The sequence below is a fragment of the Bacillus rossius genome, chromosome 8 (assembly GCF_032445375.1).
Source record: "Bacillus rossius redtenbacheri isolate Brsri chromosome 8, Brsri_v3, whole genome shotgun sequence".
Taxonomy (NCBI): Eukaryota; Metazoa; Arthropoda; class Insecta; order Phasmatodea; family Bacillidae; genus Bacillus; species Bacillus rossius.
The window spans coordinates 37,680,076-37,702,487 of NC_086336.1; the positions used below are offsets into that span (position 1 = coordinate 37,680,076).

A 22,412-nucleotide genomic window follows, 5' to 3' on the forward strand; every position below is an offset into this window, starting at 1 on the left:
GTATATTATCAAATCCATTATCATTTTTTGAAAAAATCCTAACATTATATAAAACTTTTGGCTGAAACAAATTTTTGGTGAGACTACTTTTCTATAAGGGGTTGAAAAAAATTGTGTTTTAATTTTAAAAAGCTCAAGTGCATTAGTTTTCAAAATCTTCCAGAACTTTCTCCAGAAGAAATAGGTACATCAAAATCTACCTGTGCCTGAAGTCTGTACTGAAAGTTTTTATTTTTCTTTCTTGAGGAGATTGCTGAACCAGCTACACTCACTACACAACAGTTGAAGAATGGCACATTAGGAGATAAGAGAAATTATTTGTCATAGTATCATTGTACTTTTGTACAAAATGACTTGTTGAATTTTGCGCAAACTTGTGCAACATACTGGCTGCAAAAAACTCAACTAAGCTTAACTATTTAGGTTCAGTCACAATGTTTTGTGAAATAATTCATTTATTGCCACAATTTATTAATAAAATGTTCCATACATGAACAATAATACACACAACTAATGTGACCATCAAAAGCCTTTATTTAGTAGCCAGTTGTAAACCTGTGTCACGTAATCACCCCTGATGTTTATGTGTCCATACACTTCTTGCACCTGGATTTGTATAAGCTTGTTGTTTTCCTTGGCTAAGAATGATTTCAACTCCTCTCCAAGAGCCTGCAAAAAATAAAATAAAAAAGTTGACAGCCAAGCAACAAAAACTACTTTCACAAAAAGAAAGAAAAACACTCAAACTCCTATTAATTTCTATAGTTTCATCCATGTTGCTGCATGCTCAAAAGGTTTCGCAACCATTAAAATTACAGTCCTCAAAGTTCCCCCCTTCTTTATTCTCCCATTTCCTGGATCTTGTTTCGTAAATCCTTCCCACCCTTCAAGCTCGTTCCATTCCCACCCCATTCTCACCAAGATTGAGTTCTTCCCTCTTTCCGTTCATCTATCACTTTGGATCTTCCACTCATGATCTCTCCCCCCTCTGGACAACCTTCCCTTTAATCTAACTCTGCATGTCCACTTTAAACAGCCTTATCAGTCTTTCTGCCTTCTTCCTCCTCTGCAGACCCCCTCCCCCCGGCTCCTTGATCGTCACCGATGGTCTATGTATCTCCCCCGGTTCACCCTGGTGGAAGGCCAGTGATAGTGGCAGGAATGTGGGTTGGAGTCTCATGTCATGGGCTGTGATGAGGGAGCATCCCAGCATCAGGCTGGAGTGGATCCCGAGACCGCGTGCAAAACCAAAATCAGGAAGATCTGAACCCAGATGATATTCAACTAAGCCCCATGTTTCCCCAACATAGCAAACTTTCTTGAGAAAATTGACAAAATCTCAAAAGCAAACACACAGGACAATATTAAAACTACACTGATAATTATTTAAGAAACAAATTGTACAAATGTAAATTACTGCACCCAAACATTACCACCTCACCAGAAAAAACACAAGGGCCTAATCTCAAACATAACAATACTGGTGGTAAGTCGAGAGGGGAAGAGTGGAGTAGGGGAGGTGAAACTTCTGAATACTGTACAATATACAAAACGTCAACTTACCCAGATATCTCCTTGTATGTGTTTCACTTGGGTTATCCTGACATGTCCTAGATGGCCTCTGTACAGATAGACTGGAACCATGTGGTTCTTGTTCCGCTTGATAAAATATGGCAGGTCTTTGGCTGCTTCTGTTTGAAGGAATATCAACACACAGTGTAAATATACCCAATGTGGTTTAAGTAAAATTATCTTAAAACAAAATAACTATTTTTTTTAAAACTAGCTACAATAACAAGTAAAAACAAACTAAGTGAAAATAAGATAATATCTTCTTTTAATTTGTATTTTTTATCAACACCAGGAAAATGAAATTTAACACTCACGTGTTTAAAATATTTTGCTTTCACAGTCACAATTTCTTATGTAAATTGCCCAGGCTTGTGGGTTTTATGTTGAAGAAATAATCTCCCACATTTTGGTCGGCACTGAAGTCACCGTTTTCAGGGTAGCAGGTTGCCTACTGAAGATGACAGCTGTAATGTCAACGGATATGTGGGAGATTGTTTCTTCAATTCTAACACAACTAAAACCACAAGCTAGTCAATTCAGACAGTGGTCACGAAAACCTGAGAACCTTGTTGACTCTTTCTGTAAAATTCCAACAAGGAGCATTTAGCTTTCGAACTGGCAGTTAGGAACAGGGGGAAAAGGAGGGGGGTGCATCTCACACACTTGAAATGACTGCCTCAGTGTGACGTAGTTTTGTTTTGCTCTGCTTCTCCTTCCTTCCTTCCTTCCTTCCTGAAGCGATTTCATTTCTCTCCACGTATCTGTACTTGGCTGTTTCTAGTCGTAGTTTAAGAGATCAGTATTGTACATTGTTCTTGTTCGTCGAGATCTTGAATGAGTACGTTGTAGGCTTAAGAGTAGGTTACGATCGCGGGAATACCCGTTGTGTGGGCAACATGTAGAGTAAGTTGTGATAGTGATGAAGGTTGAATTATTGTTAAACTATTGTCATTTGGTAAGCCCTTAGAAATTTTGATGCAGATTCTGTTTTCGCATATTGAAAGGATAGAGCTCGTGATCTTAGAGCCAAGTGTATAACATGCATTGTAGCATTGACCAATTTCGCGATAAGATGTACGGGTTGTGAATAAGGCGTGATGATTTATCTGGTACTTGTCCGATTCAGCAATTGATTTGGTTTGTGTATGGCTTAACTTTGACTTGCGTGTTCAGCAGCGGGTATGGAGGTCAATTATTTGTTAATGATTGGACCTCGCAGAGCTCAAGTAACAGAGATGTATTAGAGCCTGTGCAAATCTACCTCATGTTGTACGCCTCTGAAAAGTTGCAGAGCTAGAGGTAATGCTGGTCACAGTTGTGAACGTGGCAGTGTGCACTCAACAGTTTGTGCAACAAAGTTGCAGAGGGTATCCATTTTAATGTTTGTTATTACCAGGAATTTGATGTAATGTTACTATGCAAAGGTTACTGGAATGTTTGCATGGTTTACCTGTAAAGCAATCAATTAAGTAGCATGCGTTAGTGATGTTACACGCTGCCAAGTGTTGGATCGTCACGAAAGTCACAAAAGACGAGGTAAAGCAATTGGATTGCTTGACTTTGAACTTGGTCCTAGTCTTTGTGTAGCATCACTTTTGAGTTTATTGTGGTTGCAAATTAATTGTTTTGATCTGAAACGGAGGAATTATGTGTAAGAAATGAGCATAGAGCATTAATGCACAGAATTATTTGAAAATTATTTACTAGTTGTTAACCGCTGCTTCGCTCCTGTGGTTAAAATAATGGAGTTTTTGTCAATAGAGCAATAATGCTCAGTGCCCATGATTGTTGTTCTATTGAAAAAAACTAAAAAGAATTTCAATATGATGCTACTGTATACAATGTTTTATGTCAAGCCTTATGTTGAATCAAACAATGGAAACAATGTAAAAACATATTACATAGTATATTTATTATAATTTATAATTCACAAATATCATCACAAAATTATGTTTACAAACTATGGAAAACATCATACACAATTATTGATATATACGCATGGAATTTATTTTTTATAAAATAAAGCTTCGCCTGCATCAAATTTCATCACAAACGGCTAAGTGGTTTAGCCGTGAAATACTTACTGCAATATACTCCTGTGAATTATGTTAAATGATTTATTTCATTCAACAAAAACATTCAGATTTTGCGACTCAGAAATACGTGAGCAAGCTATGTAGAGCTGACCGTGAGAAAAACATGTCATACTCAAATGTATCCCTGCTACCAATAAATTTTCACCTTGAGATTTATTGATCGTCATTGAAAATACAACTTTTAATGGGAACTGCAGATGTTTAAAATTAAAGGGTAAGTTATTGGGTATTATTGGGATGTGTGGTACAAACACATGATCTCCCTTAGCTTGTCCAGTTAAAATTGTGGCCTTCACAATATGCCTCCTTAGTTCAGTGACTCACAATCTAGTAAAATTGCATAATCTCAGTGAGTCCAGGTTGCACATTAACAAAACGGGTATAACTACCTTTAATTCCAGCATATGGGATGGCACCTAGAATAGCTCCAAAGAGTTTAGAAACACCACGGGGTAGATCGTCATGTCATCAGATGACATGACTGTGTCGATGAAGTTGTACACTGATGTATCGCTAGTTATTTTGTTCAAGATTTTTTTTTATTGATTTTCGTAACAGTCTCATTTTTTGGTGCCAGTATGGTTCTTTCACACAGCCAATTATCATCCCGGTGTTTTTTTTTTGCAAATTTGGAAAAACCTGTGCAATACTTCCGAATCCACAACATGACAATATTGATTGGTGAATAGAACCATACCTTCTTCGTCAGTTTCTAGTCAACCTTCACCTATCGCAAGCATTTTTTCAGCATACGTACCCGACTCTACATCACTAAATAACTGGACACGCATGTTAGTGGTGAAATGAAGCGTTTCAACTTTGGTCCACATTAATGATGCTTTCAAACATGCATTAATTTCGTCTGCTGCAGTGCCTCGCTCGATGACAAAGTCTGCCTAAAATCATCTGCCAGTAACACCACCCATCAATGATTGATTGCTGTGCATGTCTTGTAGACAGCGATCAAGAGCCTCGGTAGCACGTCTGTGTGACATAGTGCACTCGTCCAACACGATCAGCTTGCACTGTTGCAACAGGACGCCAGTGGCGCTGCTCTAACTGATGTTGCACGTTAGGGTTTCTTCGCTTGTCGGACTAAGAGGTAATTTAAAGACTGAATGTGCTGTCCATCCACCGCTTAGCAATATTGCAGCTATTCCCGAGGAAGCCACAGCTAATGCGATCTTAAAAAAATACCGCCTTCACCACTCTCAACTTGTCGTAATATTTTGTGGTAAATCTCTTTTTGCTCGGGTAGCAGATATGGCTCAGTATCGCTCACGTGCGCATCTAATATGGTGGTATCGTAGCTTAGCTCTCTGATCAAATCATTTGATTGCTCTCCTCTACATTGTGGTATGGATATACCATAATCAGACAATTTCTTTCAGGAAATTATTATTATTATTATTTGTCCTCGATAAGTACCAATTCTTCATTGAAACAAAGATCATTGGTGACTTAATTAATTCTTTCATATCTGTGCAAGATATCCTCTGATAACTCAGTTTTGTACTTGTCCCATAGTTGCAGAGGATTGGATGAACTGCAAGTGAATATCAACATGGCAAATAGCTCTCTTACTTGTGCTGGTGAGCGACAAAACACGGCCTCTTCTATGGTGGCATCCCAGTGGTTGTCATCTTCCAAAAACCCCAACTTTTCAGAAACCTGTCGAAAAGTTGCAAGTTCTTGACCGTTAACTGTTTTTAGATCCAAGAAGTTAGTGGGTCCCCTTATTACATTCAGCAGAATTCAGAAACAATAACATTCAAAGTTGCTTACATGCACAGTGTAAATGCGTCAAAGAGCGTCTCCTGCCTTTACACCTGGCCATCCATCTACAGGTGTTCCTTGCAAACGACAATTCCATTCCTTCAGGTAATAGTAGCGAGGTATGTCAAACATATTTTTTTTGCAAATGTGCCATTTTGGCACAACAGGAAAAACCACAGTTAGTGTCGTTCTAGGTGGTGCTGTTAATTTCTCTCTAAAATTATTTTGAGTGAAGTAAACCCTCTCACCATTGGGTAGATGTATTACAAGATGAGTGACTGTTGGGTGTCTCTCGTACTGAGGCAGACCCAAGATCCGCCACCTTGCTTCGTTACTACTAACATATCTGCCGGCTCTAAATATTTGCACCTCATCTCTCGGGTCAATGTTTATATTCCCTTGCTGTCGGATTTTAAAAGTAGCCTGGTCGCTACCTTTATTTAAATATTTGCAAATGTATTTTATCACATTTACCGTAATACAGAACTCTACATTTATTGGAAATTAAAATTTTTTAGACAGTAGGGGAGAATATGGGACCATCCAGCTATTGTCCATCAATATTTCCTGTATTACTCCTCAGGTTTTTAGAGTTGTTGTACGTCCACCATCTTCTGGTGCTCTGCGCCTGTACAGAGAATAGTCTTTATCGTTGGTTTGAGTTACTTTTAAAAGCATTCTTGGATACTTTTTAGTACATTTCCCTTCCTTCATGCATGGCGATGAAGGATTTAGTGCACCACAGCGGCCGTGAAATCATATTCTTGGTCACCGTATCATAGAGCTTTTGATCTTGGTTTCAGGTTCGGTATCTCAGCACATGACTTCATCTATTTGGTTGTGACACAATTTTTTCTTCAACCACAGCAGTAAGTGTATGTGAGGCCTGTCTCAGCAGCCAGTTGCGACACCAGAAACTCAGCATGCTGTTGATGCCGATCTTGGTACTGCTCTGGAGTCTTCAACAGCTATGTGCGCTTCCTCACACACTGCCTGTTCAAGCCTTCCCAGCTCGGCTTGTTGAGAGTCTTGTTATTTGTAGCTATTATCATAGCTCGAGCTTTATTAGAGCTTTGTGAAAGACTAGACTTACGCTTTCGCGGCATTATTGTAAGTACTATTTTAAAAAATATCACAAAATTTTCAAACTAATAACACCATTCCAGTATCTAACCACCATTAAATTCTTAAACTAACCAAAAATACTATTATAATATCTAAATAAACAAACAAATCTATATTTGTTTGTTTCAAGAAGAAGGTGCCAGACTGACATACAGAAATGACACACAATCAATGTACATTGCTAAAATTTGTATTAGTAAGCAAGTAGCCTATGTGTTAATACATAAAAAACTTTCACATGCATTCAAAAACGATAGCACATTTGTAATTCAAGGCAACGCTATCTATTGATGAATTTAAGAACTTAACTGTTAGTATCTCCTTTATTTTTCTTAAACGCTGCGAGATAAAATAAGCAGACGGGTTTGTACCGAGAAGAATATGAAATTACCAGACCGACATACAGAAATGAAACACATTCATTATTTGTATGTCTATGACCTATGATTTTCAGTTATAAAAATGAATTTACACTTTGTGACTGTATTAGGAATTAAATTTCGAATTAATTATGTGGCCTATGCGTTAACCAAGGTTATAAATTATCTGTGTGTCAAATTTCATTCAAATCCGTTCAGAGTTTTTGCTTGAAAGAGTAACTAACAAACAAACAAACAAACAAACAAACAAACCCCCGTCCGTCCATCCTCACAAACTTTCACGTTTATATAGTAGTACGAAGTACAATAGTGTTATCAGGTTGCTGCTAATGTTGTTCATCTTTAGTGTAATTAGTCTTGGAATTTTTCTACGGACAAACAAGGTTAATGTGGAATATCTATTTCAATTTAGTAATGTGCTTTGAGTTAGCCTAATATTATTGTACGGTATGTGAATGACACTTAACTTCTCAATTGTGTGCTGTCAATGGAATTTTGTAACACGAGTTCTAACCTTTGCAAACTTCATGTTATGAGAGAGTATTTACTGAAATGTAATTATAATGTAAATATTTATACACGCTGTTGTGAAAAGGAAAGTACATTGCACATTAAAGTTGCTAGACATAAGCTCCAGGATTAATTATTTGCAGGTATATGAAATAACCATGTTTTCTTCCTGTAACAAGAGAGTATGACACTTGGCATTTAACTTCCTTCATTTTGTGAAGTAAACGTTGGATATAATACTTTCTTCACTAAGATCTGAATCCTTTATTGTGGATTTGTTTGTGGGATAATAGTGTAAAAAAAAAAAAGTATCAAATTCCTATTTTTACTTGCTCTTCCTTTTATTTAATACCTTTCAGGAAGATTACCCTGATATTTTCAATTCTGTGTTAATTTAACTCCCAAACATTCCTAGGTTTTGTATGTTGGAGGCCTTTTACACAGGAAGGCTGTAGAAGCCAACCAGTCCAGGCTAGTCTAGAACTGTGTTCTCGCCAGAGGTTTTTTTCAGAGCGCACCGTCCAGCTAATCTTCTTTCCCGCCATGAGACCACGATTGTGAAGTGGTAAGATCACTCGCCTCTCACCAAGGAGATCCGAGTTTAATTACCGACGAGGAGAATCCGGAATTTTCTCAAGTGAGAGTTGTAGGGGAGCTTCAGCGAGCCGGTGAGTTTTCTCGATCAACGAACTTAGTGACCTTTTCAGCTCCAAGCCCAAGTGTCGCCGGATTGGTCACAATTACCAGTGTCCGGCCACTAGCCCCACTCCCTCGCCCGCTCTATGGAGGTATCCAATGAAAGTGGAGGCAGCAGTCTGGACCAGATTGCAGCCCAGCATCAGGTACGAGGGATACTCCAGAACATGACCTCAAAACATCAGGTGACCAGTGAGTCGGCATTCACTCCTTCTCATCCTTCCATTTGTTGTCGACCCTGACAGTGACGGATGCGACAGTTATTAACACAAATGTTTTTTAAAATAATGCTGGTTGATTCCTGGCTTTCGGTTACAAGTGATATTATTTTACCTTAAATTGTATTTCATTTTTTGTTTAAAAAGGACAGTAACCAAGAAAATGTGGTAATAGAGAAGAAAGTTAGGAGAGTAATCTTCATAAGTCTAAAAGCTACAATTTTATAGTTTCATTGGGTTAAATATCCATAAAAATATTTTATTTAAAATAAATGTCAAAAGTATTGACAATATAACTTTTATTTTGTAAAAAGGCAGAAATGGTAAAAACCAATTTTCACCGAGGCATAATCTTTAAATAGTGTAAAAGAAAGTCGCCATCCACATCTTCTCTGTTCGCTTAAGGCGATTGGTGCACGGTAAAAAATGGTCACAGGCCCGAAAACAATGAATTTTGTATCATTTGATCACTAAAGAGTCTAGATGCCTATGTGGGTGACCGTTACTATGTAGGGATGTCAGGATCTTAGTTCCAGCTCGTCAGTGGCGAGATGGCCTTCAGATGGGAAGGGTGTTGCAGGCGGTCGCTCTGCGGCCTGCCATCTATGAGAAAGTAACAGAACCTCGAAGGTTGTAACTCGCTCTCCCTCTAACACACAGCCGATACGGTTCTATCGTGCCCGGAGGAGGGGAAGGTTTAGCAGGTTTCTCTTTCACTCATCCTTCGCCATGGGGAGGCGGAATGGATTATTTTTTGTCCGCAACTGCGCACGACATGTGGCTGAGAGCTAACCTCTGCCATTCCCGCACATCTTATCACTCAACTCGCTCGTTCTCTCACACTATTTGAATAAATCTTTTCAAATCTTCAACATCAATACTTTAAACCATTGCGCTTCCTACAGATTAATTATATTCCATGCACGTGCCCGAAATCAGTTGCAAAAAAATTAAACGCGTAGTCAATTTTTTTCTTCAAAAACCTTCCGAAACACTGTGTGTTAAAAAACATTTTGAAAGCGCATTTTTCTAGATAAATGGAAATTCTAAATCACCTACGCCACAAGGAAACATTGTGCTTTAATATTATGTAAAGAAAACACCTCTTAGTTTTATAGTTATGTAAAGGTGGTGTGATATGTTTTAGATGTCGCACCATCTTATCATCCATGTAGAAGAGTTACACGAAAAGCTAACAAGACTATTGCCATGGAAATGGAAATATGGTTAAGGAAATATTTTTCAAATGTTTGTAAACAGTAAACAACATATAAAAAATCTTATAACTGTAAAATTAAAATACAAACAACCCTATAGCAAATTTAATTTCAATATGAAAAAGTCTACAATAATGTTTACAAGAAACGAAATTGCAATAGCAATACAAAAATATCGCAATTTTGTTACATTGTTAACGTATATATTATTTTTAATAAAGGCAATAAAAATGACATACTCAATATTTGGAATACAATAAATACCTTAAGCCCTACATAATTGCTGCGATATTCACAATAAATGCTTTTCTTAAATATAGTAATTAAAAAACATCGTAAATAAATTATGAACATACATATTATGGTGAAGGAAAGTGGACACTATCACACTGAAAAATCTTAGAGGGTAGTTTTCCTCATCTTATTTCTTTCTTTGCGTTTTTGGTCTTGTTCGTTAAAATATTTCCTGTTCAAATACTTGATACGCATATACGTTCTTGTCCTGACAAAACAGTATATAACTTCTTCTGGATATTTATTTTCAGTAGTTCCGCAGATAATTTTAGTCAGTGATTCAAAAATCCGCTCTTTTTTGCACAAATTGTTGCCATTAACATTATCAAAACACATTTCAGCGATCTTTATTAATTCAAAAAATTCATTAGTGGGACATTTTAAGTTACCCTTTGATTGTACATGTATCCAGCTATCGTCCTCCGAATTGAAATCCGTAGTGCCAAGGTCAGGATATTTATTTCTGAAACGGTGAGCTATATAGCCAGAAACCTATTTCAGCCCTTCAAGAGAAATTTCGTCACTTGAAAGGGGCCTGGCCTCTAAATCTAAGTCTATTTCTTCCATGTCAGCAAAATCTATTTCATTTAAAGGTGATTTATCTTGAAATGTCTTTGTAAAATGCATTTCCTTGCACAAAAGTAGTTCTGTACTTTCATTCTGATAAGCACTGCCCTGTTCCATTTCATTTGACGAAAAACCACTTACCAAACACATTTCGTCTGTCTTCTCATCCGTGTTTTTCCGTTCAGCAAAAACTGCTGCAGAATGTTTTCACAATATGTAGTTTATAATTCTGTATTTAAAGTCAATGGGCGACAGATGCGTATTTTGATGTCCCATACCTCTAATATACGAAAAAAAAATCACTCTATAACGCATCTTGGTTCAGTTTAACTGTTAACAAATATTTAGGTTAACAGGTCCTATACATATTTTCGAGTGTTTTACTGACTGAGTTATACAGGACATTAATTAAATAGATAGCTGATATTTATACTTTTAAACAAAATTTTGGATTTATCATTTTATGTGAACTCTAATGCGTTAAAAAGTGTAATGCAACACTACACACAGGTAGTGATGTCAAGTGCACTGCCCTAGCACATTAGTTAACAAAAAATAAAGTAAAATATTAATTACTGATAAATAATACCTAGATGTCGTGATACAAGTAACACATGCTTATCTGATATTTATCTCAATTAGAATACGAAAGAGGAAGACAAAATAATTAACTGATTTTAAGACTGATTTATTACTTACAGACGAATAAACAAATACCACGTATCCCTCAATACAGTAATTCCATTTGACCAAAATATCACTCCGATTTTTTTAAACTATCGTTGCCAGGTACATGGGCACGACTTCGCAAATGTCAATGTTTCACGTAGAGTTCAAAAAGGGATTTACGGTTCGAAAAATCCACTAACTCATAAATTAACGAATTGTCCGATAAAACATAAGACCTATAGACTCAAGACCAGTAAGATAAGTTGTGCATTGTATGTTAAAATGATCGTGCCATTAATAGTACAGAGAGACTAATTAATTTAGTAAATATAATATTTAAAGCAGCTGGTTTTAGTTTATCCTAGTAACATCAACAAAGTCATAATATCAATCGGCAATGTTAAAAAGTTGCAGGGCGTCAGTACAGCGTTAGTGATAGAGTAATAACAAAATGGCCATACCTGGACTAATGATATCTTCTGACGTTAATAACTTTAAAATCGCGTATTCCCGTTCGCAACTTAACATACCATCAGCAGTCTGATGATAACCTTTTTATACATACTATTATTACCGCACACGTAACATAACTTATGGTAGGCCCGCGTCAGGAACGTCCTGACGCGGAGCTGCACGCACCAAAACGGCGAAAACCAAGCTTCTTTTTAGTAGCGTAACTTTTACAACAATAGGCTCGAGGCACTTTTTGAAAGTTCCGCCGAAACCTCGGGCAATTTCTGGCCGTGAAAAACGTAATTCCAAAAGCCGCAACTACTTAATAATTACATAGAGAAAAGCCCAAACGTCTGTAACAATGTCAGAAATATAGTTCAAAACCAAAAATAAATTAAAAATATAAATTTAAATAACGTAGCACAGAATAATAAAACTGTAAACAAACATTTGAAGTATTAATGTTTCATTGTTCTGTGCAATGTAAAATCATAAAAAGGACATTTGTAATTAGTGTGCCCGACATTCTGGCATCGCTAGCTAACATTTAAATTTTTTTATTTTATTTCATATAACTGGAATAGCCTAGTGTTGATTTGATGTTCTAAATAAATTTTAATACATATAAAATCTATTTTTTTGGTTAAATTTAGATCTGTCATTCTAGTGTGCATATAGCATACCCTATCTAACCGTAATACACAACTGATGTTCTATGCTGTCAAAACATATTAATCTGGAGGGTAAAAATTTATTCATAGGTGTAAACAACCACCACAAAGAATAATCACCGTGTCAGTATTCAACTTCAAGTCGAAACCTAACCGCTAAAAAGAATTTCGCTGTACGAATTTTTCCGTACAGAGACGTTTCCTTGCTTGAGCGAAGATAGACTCCACTATGAAGTGCGACCTTGACAGACCCTTTGTTTCTTCAGCCTCCTCTCTCGTCCTCCCTCTACACCCCATTCTTCCCCCTCCCCTCCCGCAGGCAGCGCCAGCCGGCTGGAGCTCTGCCGGACTACCTGGTTCCGACAAGCGCCGCCCTCAGCGCCACGTCGCAGGGACATTCTTCCCGGTGGCGAGAGTTTTACACGCAGCACTAGAACGGCCACTCCAGAGGGCGTGTTTTGAGTCGTATCGTATCAAAAACAAAAGGATATGAAAATATATACATAACTCAATAGTGTTCTGCCAATTATGTTTTCATTTTCATTTAAATTTATTCTTTAAATCGCTCCTGAAGTAGTCCAGCAATGATCAATGGAAATTGTCAATATTAAAATGTAATTTTGACGATGAAAAAAAACATTTCTTACTTTTATAGGTGCAGAAACCTATTCGTACACTCGCTTCTTGAACTATACTTAAGTTTAACATAATTATGTGTTTTCTAAATAATTCTGGCTTGGAATAAAAATAAATGCATTTAAAATGACATAACTCAGTAAAATAAGTTTATTAAAAAAGATCCTAGGTATATTATGTCTTAAAAAGAAGCATTAAAAATAAATATGTACAGTTAAATTAGTTTTGTCATAATATTTTCCATGCACCAATCGCCTTAATACTACTAAACTACACTATGGAATTTTTTTTTGCAGTATTCACCATCATTTAGAGAATTTCTTCCGGGAGGTTTATCTGTATAATTAATTCATATTAAATTTAAAGATAGTAGAGTAATCTCAATGTCTTGTAATCAAGTTGTCAAAAAATGTTTTTAAGGCACTTACATGGCTTACTATGACTTATATATGACTAATCGATCAAATAAATATACCACAAAAAGGCCTAAAGATAAGTCAGTGAAAGCATGCATATCTTCTAAGGACAATCACAGTAACCATTTTTATCTTTCGAAATTGGTTAAAAAATTATGAGTTATTTGCAAAGATATTTTGCCAGACATAGTATAAACTGGTGTTAAAGGTAGGGTGAGCTATTATTTTATTATGGAATCTTAATCCATCTAAATTATTCAATTATACATGCATGCAAATAAAATCATTAAAACTTTTATAATCACGTGCAAAATTTTTACTGGCTGTGGAATTGGAGAAGTTATTTTGATTCCGCTGATTCCAATACCAACGAACCAACTGTTTCAATTTAAACGATTCAATTCCCCTTAAAACTGTGTTTTTGGATAAAAATAAATAAAGCACATCTAAATGACACCACAATTAGTAGATTGCATCTGTGAGAAGCCGGGGTGGGTCATTAGTAAACGTATAAAAACCTAGATAAAAGACTGGGGTTTTTATCATACACATATAACCATTGAATTAACAACTGAATCAATTAGGGTATAGTAATAAATGACAGCTTCAACTTGATATCTCACAAACTGTTTACCTCTTGAAATATTTTAAGAAATCAAAATACTTAAAAACACATACCTGACTGTGGTTTCCATCCTGATGGATATTCAGTTTTCGGTTTCGGCTTTGGCACGGTCTTGAGAGGCAGGAGTCTTTCAACATACTTCCATTCATCAGGAGACTTGGATACTTCAAATTCAGGCAGTTCCACGACATCAGCCGCAGGCTTACTGTTTAGGTATGACCCATACCTGATAGGTGGCGCCTGAAAAATCAATAACGCATTACATTAGACTCAACACTCATGCATGTATTATTATTTTACTATGAAATTTAAATGTTCAAGATGAAAAAACCTTATTTTTACTGAAATTAGTAACTACTGGTCTGTGTTACAAACCAGCAAGCATTAAACAAAATTTCATAAATCAGATATTGACCATTTATTACACCAAGTATTAAAAATCATCAGAAAGCACTCATATAAACTAAAAATTTTTACGAATTAGTACAAACAGAAGATCGCAAGATGTGTCCTCCATGATCCTTGCATTTCCTTTCCCTGCCCCTCCTCTGGTTTTGCATTTTCGCAGCTTGGTTGCTTAGGAAAGACTTAACTATCCTTGTAACCTTCCATTCTGGTCATATAATTGTTACAGTCATTAAAATAACTTTTTTGTGCCTGCTAGCCTCACATGTGTAAACAACCCTTTTCGTCTTTGCCATTACAAATCTCAGTGCATCTCCTGGCAAGTTACCATACATTTTTGTCAATTTTTATGGGGTCATGCCCTGTTGGTATAGGTTTTAGTTTTTAACATGTTTGATTCAATTGTGAAAGCACGGTTTCACTACTATGGTCATTTTTGTACAGAGATCACAGGATCTGTTTCTTAATATTTCTTACCCCTTACCACGGGACGACTGTAAACTGTTAAAATGGATACCTTCCGTTTTGATCGTCACGTGGGACCAGTGACGTCAGGAGAAGCGCGCGCATGTGGGTGGCTATGGCGCATGCGCAGTCTGGCGGAGGCCGGGCCATATTGTAGCGGCAAGTGAGAGGTGTGGCGGAGCGGCGGTGGAAGGATGCAGTGGTGTTGGGACGACATCGGGAGGTCAGCGGCAAAATAGCGGTGTAGGGCTGACGAGTAATGGTCAAGGGTCGGCATGCATGGACCGTCACCAGGGAATGTCTGTGACATGGCTCGTGCTGACTAGGACTGATGTCGTGCAGCATACACCGGATGACCCGGGAACCATACAGTTCCGCAGGACGGGGGGTCGTGTCGTGGGGGGGAACAAGCATATGAGTATCCTGGTTGTCGACCCATCATTTTCTTGTTGCATATCGACGTGAGGAGCTTCGTCCAGGGCAGCGCTGGAAGGAGAGATCTGCCGAGAACACACCGCCACAGCCGTACCGCCCAAGAGGAACATCGTAAACAGCAGCAAATCGGCCGCACTGAATCTTCTCATTTTATAACCTAATGTTGTAATATTATTTTTTTTGTAATCTTTTTCCTTTTTAGTGTAGGTTGTATAATATAGTTGACTTTTGAAATTTTCTTATGCTCAGTATTCTAGTGACTGTATCGCAGTGTATGAGTGGGTATCTAAAGCTTTTTTTACATTTAGTCTTAATGAGTTTGTTTGTTTTGCTTGCGTTGCTTTGCAATGGTAATACACGTCACGTAAGACATTGACTGTTTTACAGATTTATTGATAGTTGGCTTCTTATTTATAGTCATAATGAGCTACATATGTACCTACAGAGAGGTGTTCCTTGTGCCTTCCGATTCCAGACATATTTGTCCCTTCATTCTCCCAAGCTCATACATTATATCTTCGTTTAGTCAGATATAATATTTAATAAATATTATGTTATTATTAAATATGTTATTATTAATTATACATTACTATAATATAAAGATTTAACTAATCTGTATTATAAACCAAACCAGAATCATAAAAATCTAAGCTAGCTAGAGAATTTGGGAAACATTAATATAAGACAACGTACTTAGAAAAATGTTCTTCATTTTGCCTTGTGTGTGTGTCACCTGTCTACTGTCTCGCTGTACAATGTGACTCATTCCATAATTGTATAAGATCCCAGTAGTTACTCTAAAGTTCATTACTATCATTGCTGCCTTATCGTAGATAAAATAATAAAATTCTGAAAATGGTTTTTTCAAACACTGAAAAGTTCCTTTTCTTCTTCTTGATGCGCCTTCTCCTAACGGAGGTTGGAGGTCCACGTAGCCAGCTCTGGACCTGATGTTGCAGCATGGAAAGCTTCTTCTGGCGAGCAGCTGTACAATCTTCGAATGTCCTTCAGTCACGAATTCCTCCTCCTCCCAACAGACTTCTTCCCTTGCAAAGCTTATAGACTACCTCTCGCCTCACATGGTGTGCCCTAGATATTGAATTTTCCTTTTCTTTATAATGAGGAGCAGTTCATTTTGCTTCTTCATCCGATGAATAACTTTGTTGTTTGAAATATTCAGCACCCACGATATGCATAAAAGGCAGCAATAAAGATGTAACGTGTGTACCTGTGTACACATGTAAAGGTTAGTGCCCCTGACTTGTCAATGAATACCACCCACGCAACAGCGAGTGCGCGGGCGCTCAAACGCCGCGGCAGGAGGCCTGCCGTCATTGGACGAGTTCGTGCGCAGTCGGCTGCGCGCGGAATTGGACGGAAATGGAAGTTGGGCTGGCTTCCCCCGAATAGACGAGACTGTTCTTCTTCCAGCTCATCAGGCAAGCCAGCGAGTATAAAAGGGCATGCGCCAAGTCAACCGAAGAGCAGAACAACTGGGACATCAAGCGGGCAGGCTGCCACGCTGCTCCGACACCGCTCGCCGGCCTACACAGTCAAACCACCACGCAGTTGCAGCCGCCCAAGGACCGAGAAGACTTCGACTGGGTGAGACCTCTTCAAGTAGTAAACCAGAATTTGGACAGGTAATATTGAAGCGTCGCTGTATTAAGCATAAAATTCTTCAGAGTGGTTAAAAACTAATTTGAAGGTCCAACGACAAGCGCAAGATGGCGCGTAATAGCAACTTCCGTGAGGGCTGAGCGAGCCGGTGTAGTGACACTATCACGACCCGATCACGTCACTTAAATACTATACGGACTTTAACTCTACCACAGGTAATGAAGAATAGTAGGCATAACGACTCGAGGATAGTACGTACGGCATGACTATTTGCGGACACAAGGGACGGCGCGCACGATAAGACATTACGTGTTACGGAAGCAATGTGTAGGGGGCTTCACGCGGTAGCGGCGGAAGAGAAACATAAAACTGATTGTATAAACAGAGTCCCGAGTTATGTTACGTTGTGATAATGTGGGTTAACCAATGGTTGGGTGTTATAGTAAGTTTAAAGAAATAAATGTAACCACTTGTAAATTACAATGTACTAAGGACCTGGATTTAATGTTACGAGAATTAGTTATTAAGATTATGAATGTTCAGTGTGACTAACACTTTGTATGTTTTCAAGCCTTTGCAGTTTAGATTGACGGCGTACTGGTCGTAGGCGGTGACGAGCTCACGCCTCAACAGAATTAAGGCTATTGTTTTTACATGTTCAATAATCATTCACAGAGAGTTAATTCGTATGTCTTGTGTTGTAGTGGGATCATGTATCAGCCGTTAGACATCACAAGAACCCGCATGTCAGTTTGAGATTCAATGAAATACTTGTTTGTGTTATTGAGTTTGTTAATAAATTGTTATTGGAATGAATTCTACTTAGCAGCTAATTTCAGAACCACCTGCAACATTCTTTTTCCTCCTTGTTAGGGCTTTCCTATGTTTTTAGTAAAAACTGTGACAAAGATACATTTTAAAAGAACAAATTCTTTCCTCTCGATTTTGGTCAAGGGTCCAGATTTTGCATCCATAGAGAAAAATGGAGAACAGATAGCAACAAATCATTCCCATTCACAGATGCAGACTAAGATCCAAACTTATAAAGAGTTATTTCATGCTAATAACTTGTCTCCTGGCCTGTTATATTCTGTATTTTTTATCTCTCTCTAGCAAATACATGATTCATCTGGCAGAGCACCAAAGTATTTGAAGGAGGCCATACTTGTTCAATCTTATTGCCTTTTATTGCCAGGGTTGCCTGGATTTTTCTCTTAGGGAAGACAACAGCTTTGGTTTTGAAAGTGTTGACAAACAGGCCACACTGTTTACTGTGCTGGACTAAATGTTTGTTATGCGTTGGAGTGTAGGTAGTTAGTCATTTGCTATGACAACAGTGTCCTTTGTGTACCTGATATAGTTAAAACATTTTCATTTATAATGATCCTGCTGCTTTCTTCCATAAAAACTTTCCTGAAAATTGCTTACAATAAATTTTGAACAAGAGAAATGATATTAGACAGCTCTGACGAATATCTTTCATTATTGCAGTCGCTTCTGATGTCCATTGGTCAGTTTTGATGTCTGTGGTCTGATTACAGTACAGCGTACTGATAATGCATAAATCGTTTGTCAATATCAGTTGTGCTCAAACTCTCTATCATCTTTTCATGTCTCACACAGTCAAAGGCTTTTTTATAGTCATGTGCCTGCACTTCTGCATTAGTACATCTAAGGAGAAGAGTCCTTCATGCATGCCAACCCCATTTTGAAAGCAAAACTGGGACTGATCCATACCAGATTCACATTTATTGTAAATCCGGGTGTGTAAGATTCGCAGAAATATTTTGAGTACATGAGACATCAAACTAATCATACAATAGTCATCACACTGTGAGGAGTAGCTCTTCTTCGGCAGTGGTATGAAAGTTGATCTCAGCCAGTCATAAGGTATCTTTCTTGATGCATAGATAACATTGAACAACGATGTTAGGAGGCTGAAGCCGGTCGACTTGTGTTCAGCTATAATTTTAATGACTTCAGTGTAAAATCCATCTGGACCCGTGGCTTTACCATTCTTCTGAAGTTTAATGGCATGTATTACTTCATTTTTTGTAATTTCAAGATTGAATTCATTGTTTTGTCTGATGGTGGGGGATCATTTCTATAGTCTTTGAAAATAAGTTCAACATATTCCTTCCCAGCTCTTTAGTTTTCCTTCAACTCCCAGGATAATTTAATTCCATATCACTTATTTAAGTTCATCCCTTGGTCCTGATGGTGTGATCCTGTATAATTGATCCTGTGGTACAAGACGTTTGCTGTTTTAATTTAGTGAGTATAAAGATCTTGGCCAAAAAAAATCAAAATACAAACAAATTATATTTTTTGTATTCAACTTATGATCATAATTAATTTCTATATCATAAATTGTAACGTCCAGGATCTTTCAGATGTACAAAATCAAAACAGCAAGCATCATGCATCAAAGAATCAAAGTATCCACAGCATCATACCAACAGGACCTAGGTGTGCCGGAAATTAGGTTATTTCGGCACGTTTTTTAAAAATCTTTTATTATAGTTTTTAATTTATTTTTTGTAAATTTTATTTTTCAAATAGATTGGTTACAATAGGGTGATTTACACTTTGTTAGGCTGGTGTACGCTACATAGTTAAACTTTGTGCCAGTGGACCGAAGTACCCTTTCTCAGGGGCCAATCTGATATTTTGCTAGTCTAATGTAGTCGTTAGCAGCCCGGATGACATTTCTCCCGCTTGCAGGAACGTCCCGGGTTTGTAATATTAATTCCCTACATGACTAAAATCGCATAGAGCAGCTTCCGGCCTGCAAGCTCTATTTCTTAGAGGCCTGCTGAGACTAGCTAGTCTCGGCACGAACGAGTCTCCCGTGGACCTCCATTCCCAGCCTGGTTGCATTTTCTGTCCCCCCCTCTATCCCACAGCTACCCACCTTATTCTAAGAATTTAGCCCAGGATCATTGACCGTACGTGAACTCGCCAAGGCAGTGGCCTACTCCAAGGACATTCGCCCTTGCCCTACAGAGCCCTCCACGACACCTAGTGACAGAAAAAGTAACTTCGGCCCTGGTCGCCAGCGTGCAGAGCCCACGCCCGTAATACCTGGCGGCAATTCAGCTCACCTCCTCCGTTAGTTCCCCTTTATGCCGCTAGAGAGATGCTCCGCGGCGCCATAAGCCCCTATGCTTTCAAGTCGCGTCGAGTTCAAGTCGATTCTTTGTAGCTTCCTGTTACCGCCGGAAGAAAGCGCGCATGTTGTGTTGTTGTCACGCCCGCCTCGGACTCCTTCGGAAATTTTCGGCCTAGAACCGAACCTTCCCCCTCCTTTTCCCTAGGGCCGACCGCCCGTTTTAATTACGAGTTTTGTCCGCCACCGTGCACTTAGTACTCTGACTTCGGCTACTTACCGCGTCTTCTCGGCGTCACCTCGGTTAAGAGGTTTTTCACGGCAACGACGAACTCTGCCTTCAAAATAGGGAATGTAGTCATCGGTGTTTAGGGATGTGATCCCAGAATCTAATGTAGCAGTAGCCGGTTAGTCGTTGTATTTAGGCAACGAATAATGTTTTAGTTTACATTTTATTAATTTCTGTATCTTCCTAAATCATGGTTTCTTCTGCGTCATCCGCGGTATTTTCGGTCCGCGCCATTTGGATGTCAGCGCGACACATTTCCTGAGTCCAGGAGCTACACCCTGTTTGGTGAGTAACCTGATCTTTTTCCTATCCGAATCCCCGTTTGTTGGCCTTTTCGCGCCGACTGTGTTTGACTGTCTGGAAGCAGGTCTAATTCGTTTGGAATTTGACTTGTGTTTCAAACAGGGTCCAAGTGTTGGGGGACGTATTTGCTCCCAGCATGTCATTCGGGACCTCGAGCTCCGAGTCCCCTTAAGAAGAGAATTTTTCCCAGTCCGACGTCATACTTTGAAGACCCGGGTGATATTAGAAATATATTTTTCCCTTACATATAATTAATTAAATTAATTAAATTAATTAAATGCATACCAGCGAACAGTGACATAAGAACTTAATCGATGAGAATATGTAAAATCAATGAGACTATTATCTTTGTAATCAGCGAAAGAATCTAATAGGGTGGAATATTTCAATTTTTTTTTGTTTCTGTGATGATGTGTAATTAATATAATATAACGTGTTATTAATAATATCGGGCCGGCCCTCTTACTTGTTAGGTGTTAATATCTTTAATTGTAAAACCAAAACAAAGGAAAAACAGATTTAATTTACCATTCTAAATAAACCCAGGAAACCTCTGGTCAATAACTTTATTTTTCTTAATATTCTGCCCAGCAGTATCCAAGGTTTTTTTAAAATTAAATTCAAATAATTTAATTTTGAGGCACGACGGGCGTTACATAGGGATCAACTTAGATACGTGATACTGGACTTTAAAATTTTTTAATTTTTATTTAAGTACCTTCCGCTGCATCAAAACTTCCAATTACTCCATATGGAGTATCCCAGGATCGGCTATGCAAATAAAGCACAAAATGGAACTCTGCCCTCATGTGTTTTTGTTATAAAGTATTTTATTCATATATTTTATTCTCCCTGATTATCATTCAAGAAATCTATATACCATTATTTGTTTTTTCTAAGATCTGAGCTGAAGTAGGCTGACTTAATGAAGTTCTACTGTACTGTTCAATTTGCATCATGTGGTTATTTGCTTCCTTGTGGTCCACCATACTTTCAGATATATACCAAGCATGCAGCATCCTGATCTACATCTGGTCCTAAATATACTTCTGCCTACCAAATACTACTCGTATGCAGGGGCGCAACAACTAAATTTCCAAAGGGGGGGCAATATACCTTTTAATAAAGAATCATCGATCCCCCTTATTGAAGCGGGGGGTTCGGGGGTCCTCCCCCGGGAAAATTTGTATTTCAAGGTGGAAAATGGTGCTATTTAAGCAGTTTTATTATCTAAAAATTGATTACACAGCACTTTCATTGCCCCCGTTTGCCCCCACTTCAAGGTTTCAGAGGGGGGGGGGCAAAATACCCTTGCCCCCCCCCCCCGTTGCGCCCCTGCTCGTATGTAAGCTGACTTGCCTTCTCTTCACCCCTTGATCAGTGTATATAACCTGCAAAACTATTTATTTTAGTTTATACTACAACTAATTATTTTTGAACACATCTTGTATTGACTGCTGAACTGCATTCAACACCTAAGTTCAAGTAGCATGTCAATGGGGTGAACACCCAAATGCAAAAAAAAAATCCATCTGACTATATAGCGTGTTTAAAATAAAGTTTTTTTTTTAACGTTATCTTACACATACTCCTATTACATAATAGCAAAATATGTAGATAGTACGAAAAATTTATATCAACTTTACCTTCATAATTTTGACGGCAGTGTATTTTTTCTCTAAAGTTCGGTCGACATGATTTATTGAAATTTTACTGCAGCGCGATAAACTACAAAAAGAACGCACAAGGCTCTTCACAGACCGCATGGATACTGTCATTTGTATTACAATACGAAGCTTATTATAAAACAAATACATAGTACGTCTTTTTACCCCAAGAAGCTGGGCTCAGAAGCTCAAGATGTG

The 22,412-nt window shown here is 38.0% G+C and overlaps 1 protein-coding gene across 1 annotated transcript; it reads right to left on the minus strand.

Moving 5' to 3' along the window:
* Window positions 1–450: 450 nt before the first annotated feature.
* Window positions 451–22,364, minus strand: LOC134534757 (large ribosomal subunit protein mL49). Its single transcript, XM_063373293.1, has 4 exons — window positions 22,194–22,364; window positions 13,975–14,161; window positions 1,564–1,691; window positions 451–669 (listed from the first exon to the last, which is right to left on the minus strand). Exons 1-4 carry the CDS (start codon window positions 22,362–22,364, stop codon window positions 523–525), a joined length of 633 nt encoding a protein of 210 aa, XP_063229363.1. The 3' UTR covers window positions 451–522.
* Between the last annotated feature and the right edge of the window lie 48 nt (window positions 22,365–22,412).